Source organism: Helianthus annuus, chromosome 8 (genome assembly GCF_002127325.2).
Source record: "Helianthus annuus cultivar XRQ/B chromosome 8, HanXRQr2.0-SUNRISE, whole genome shotgun sequence".
Classification (NCBI taxonomy): Eukaryota; Viridiplantae; Streptophyta; class Magnoliopsida; order Asterales; family Asteraceae; genus Helianthus; species Helianthus annuus.
In genome coordinates this window covers 72,733,951-72,737,640 of record NC_035440.2, presented here as the reverse complement: position 1 = coordinate 72,737,640, position 3,690 = coordinate 72,733,951, and the positions used below count along the sequence as shown (strand labels likewise).

Below are 3,690 nucleotides of genomic sequence, written 5' to 3'. Positions count from 1 at the left end.
TACATTGTGCAGTTAATTTTGCTTGAGATTGCACTCTAATTCCGCACAGAATTACAGGTTATTGCTAATTTCGTTTGACATTTCAACTAATTCCGCATGAAATTAGAATCTCGTTTGAAATAATTCCGCACGGAATTATAATCTCGTTTCAAAATTGTGATTCCGTTTGAATTGGTGCCTAATTCCACACGAAATTAAATTTTGTTTGGTCAGTTCAAGCGAAATTCCTAATTTCGTTTGAAACTGTCTAATTTTGTTTTGAGATATAATTTCGTTTGAAAGTAGTTGTGCAGGGTAATTTCGCTTGGAGTGATTTCGTTTGAAGGATCTAATTTCGTTTGACAGTGTCTGTTGTGTGAAACTTGTTACCAAAGTATGGAATCTGCTGAAGATATAATGTTGTATTACTATGTATCTCAACAAGAGAGTTATTTTAAGATTGAAGAAGAACCAGTTCGGAAAGAATCAATTTCAAAAGAACCAGTTTCAATAAAAATGGATTTAGAAATTTAATTAAAAAAAGTTGAAAATGGTTCAGAAGTTGATTCAGAAGAAGCTGGAAATAATTCAGAAGTTGTTTCTGAGAAAGTTCCAGTGTTTGATCACTAATTAAATGAAGAGAGTAATGATGACAGTGTAGAAATTGAAAAACTTGAAGGATTTAGAAGGATGTTTAGACCTCTGTTATTTGAAATGTTTTATGCAGGCACACTGGAAAAACTTAAAGATAAACAAGCTGCAAAAATGAAGATTGATGAAGCAGCAAATATGAATGAAAGTGTAGAAGAATCAGGTTGACAATCATAAAGAAACATCGGAACAAGATGAGACAATTGAGTTGTCAAAGGTTGACGAAGTCAAACTTGAAGAAAGAGTTCATGAGGAGAAGAAACAAGTTGAAAAAATTTCAGCTTTGATGGTTCGGATGACAAGACAAAAAGAATGGAGCCGCTAATTTATAAGAAGACTAGATGGTGGTTTGTGAATGAAGAAAGATCGAGGAAAAGAAACCCAAAAGTGACAACTCCGAAAGTTGTGATAAAGGGTAAAACAAAGAAGCAAGGATCACCAGAAAGGTTGGTAGATAAATCATTTGATTCTTTTACTAAAAATGTTAATGTTTATGTTGCAGATACACAAAAGAAGAAATCACCACCTCACCTGGTTGATGATCCTGTTATTTCGCCTCAAGAAGTGATTGATCAACGCGTTGATCTTCTCAAGATGTCTTTTGCTGATTATGAAAAGTTATCTACGGCTCAAGATGCGGCAAAGACTGCTGAAAATGTTGAAGCTGGTGGAGAAAGTTTGAAAGAAACATTTGTTGAAGGTGAGGTGCATACGGATTCGAGTGAAACAGAAAGTGACACTGATCCTACGAAAATAGCACCTACTTCTTACATCAGTGGAAAGTTCAAGCTGAAGAAGTCTCCAAAGAAGAAGAAAGCTTCAGATGAGGAAGATGCTACTTATGAGCCAACACCAGTAGAAAAAGAGAAACTGAAAAAGAAAGGTATTTGTAAACGCAAAGCACGTCCAACTGGTGAGTTGCTAAAAAGAAAGAAAAGTAGAAAAGATACAACTTCCATTCCTCAACAAGTTCCAGAGTTTGAAAGAGTTGAAAGTGTAGAAATGGAGATTCCGGATCAAATTGAAGATAGAATTCCAACACCTCCAACTTCACCTGTTTAATAATCAATTCATATTCAAGAAGAAGCACGTGAGAAAACTCCAGATCAACCGCCAAAGACTACAGAAGAGCCAAGTTTTGCATCAAAGAAACCGCCAACACCTCAAAGCTCAAGCCACTGTTTTCCAAAGGTTCCTTATGATCTTCCTTCTGATTTTGGTGACATGTTTAATGATGGCAAGATCAATGCGTTGACGAGGAAAGTTAGTTTATTGTTGAAAGCCAAAGCTGAAGCTGAAGCAGAGCTCAAAGCTACAAAAGAAAAGCTTAAAGATGTTGAAGATGAAAACGTCGCTCTTAGGAATGAAGTTGAAGAGCTGACAAATGTAGTTGAAGAACTGGCAGAAAAGATTATGGAGATTAATGCTCAATACAAAGAAATGGATAATTCTCACAAAACATTGACGGAAATTGTTGGTGATCTGCACACATCTACTTCAAGTAAGAATGAAGTTCTAAAGAAAGAATTAGAAGCGTTGAGAGCAGATAAGGAAATCAAAGATGAACAACTCAATATGATGTATACCATGATAGAAAACAAACTTGGAGTTAATGTTCAACAGCTTATGACGAGATAGAGATCCAAAGAGTCGAGGCTCGGAGGATAGAAAGAGAGAAAAGAATTGCTGAAGAGGCTGCTGAAGCACTTAAAGATAAAAGAAAGGGTCTTGTGATTGATACTGAAGAAATTCTGGGGTCGACAAGTCAACCAGAACCATCACAGGCAGATGCAGAGGTAAATGTTTCTAACCCTGAAGTTAATTCTGGTGATGTACAGATGAAGGATGCAGAGGTTGAAGCAGATATTGAGTTAAACCTTGCTATTATTCCTGTTGGAGAAGTAAAAGATGTGGTTCATAGTGAGTTTGATAGTCTTAGAAGAATCGAAGTCGAACGTCTTCGATTGAAGGCGAAAATGAATAAGTACAAAGTTGATGACGATGATGAAGAGTTGAAAGAAATGTTTGGAGATGAAGATGAAGTAGATGATGACAAAGACGATAAAGATAACAAAGATGATAAATATGAAAAGGGTGATGATGATGATCATAACGGTGCTACTGGTTTGTTGATCACAAAGTTGTCAGGTCCAAGTACTATTGGATATTTTTTGAATGGCGAGCTGAACGAGCAACGTGAATAAGATCAACATCAAGGAGACTTGTCGTCTGGAACCAAACATGCTGTTATTCCCGAGGTATTCCTTAATCTTCCTAAAGTTAATTTACTTGAATCATACAGAGGAAGAGGGGGAGTTAGTCGAAAACTGGACTAGGGAGTCCATGTTAGACAGGTTGGATATGGAAGAAGACAGATTTAAGTTTGATGTTGTGGAAGAGATTCCACCAACTCCAGAACGGGAGTATACTTTCAAGTTTGTGAACGAAGCTGATAATTTCAACAATGTAATCATTGAGGAGGGATCAGATTCTGACGAAGACACTCCGTTTCATTATTCTGGTTTGGATGATGATTTTCCTACCTTCAGTGAATTGTTCCGATCACATAACGAAGAGGAAGTTAGGCGGAAAGTGGTTGAAAAGATTGCTACCGAAGGTGTTCCTGAAACTGTGTCTAAAGAAGATTTTTTAAAAGAGAGGAAGAGATGGTTTAAGGTGATGCCTAAGGAGAGAAAGTTCAAGAGACCGTTAGTTCTTCATGAGACATCTAGATAAGTCTCTTGGAGATATTTTATCATGGGGGTATTTAGAAGATCTGAAGGTGTATGCAATCAAGAGAGAGTTTGGGGTGCAGTATTTTGAATTCTTACCAGACATAAAAACTCTACCTTGGTGGGATGTAGAAGAACTGGTGCAGACAAAGAATATCAAGCAATACTACTACGGGCTGAGGTTAAATGTCACGAGCAGAGGTTGTGGGATTACATAAAGCAGCAAGCAAAGTTAAACTTTCCTGATTGGAAACCACACTAACCAAAGCAGATTGTGAAGATTTATCCTAACACTTGAGAAAAAGATATCACGTTACAAATCAGACGA

The 3,690-nt window shown here is 36.8% G+C and overlaps 1 protein-coding gene across 1 annotated transcript; it reads left to right on the top strand.

Annotated features, from left to right (window-relative positions):
- Positions 1 to 529: 529 nt before the first annotated feature.
- On the top strand, positions 530 to 3,366 carry LOC110870147 (calponin homology domain-containing protein DDB_G0272472-like). The gene is made up of 7 exons (XM_022119348.1): positions 530 to 596; positions 707 to 793; positions 1,133 to 1,513; positions 1,712 to 2,131; positions 2,254 to 2,426; positions 2,469 to 2,754; positions 2,933 to 3,366. The coding sequence occupies exons 1-7, from the start codon at positions 530 to 532 to the stop codon at positions 3,364 to 3,366; spliced, it is 1,848 nt and encodes a 615-aa protein (XP_021975040.1).
- The last annotated feature ends 324 nt before the right edge of the window (positions 3,367 to 3,690 follow it).

What these genes read in the sequence shown, in the direction of transcription:
- LOC110870147 (XM_022119348.1), top strand. Translation starts at nt 530, where the DNA reads ATGGTTCAGAAGTTGATTCAGAAGAAGCTGGAAATAATTCAGAAGTTG. An exon ending in GTTTCTGAGAAAGTTCCAGT is followed by an intron (nt 597 to 706) that starts GTTTGATCACTA and finishes TGTTTTATGCAG; the next exon opens with GCACACTGGAAAAACTTAAA. An exon ending in TGATCATAACGGTGCTACTG is followed by an intron (nt 2,755 to 2,932) that starts GTTTGTTGATCA and finishes TGAATCATACAG; the next exon opens with AGGAAGAGGGGGAGTTAGTC.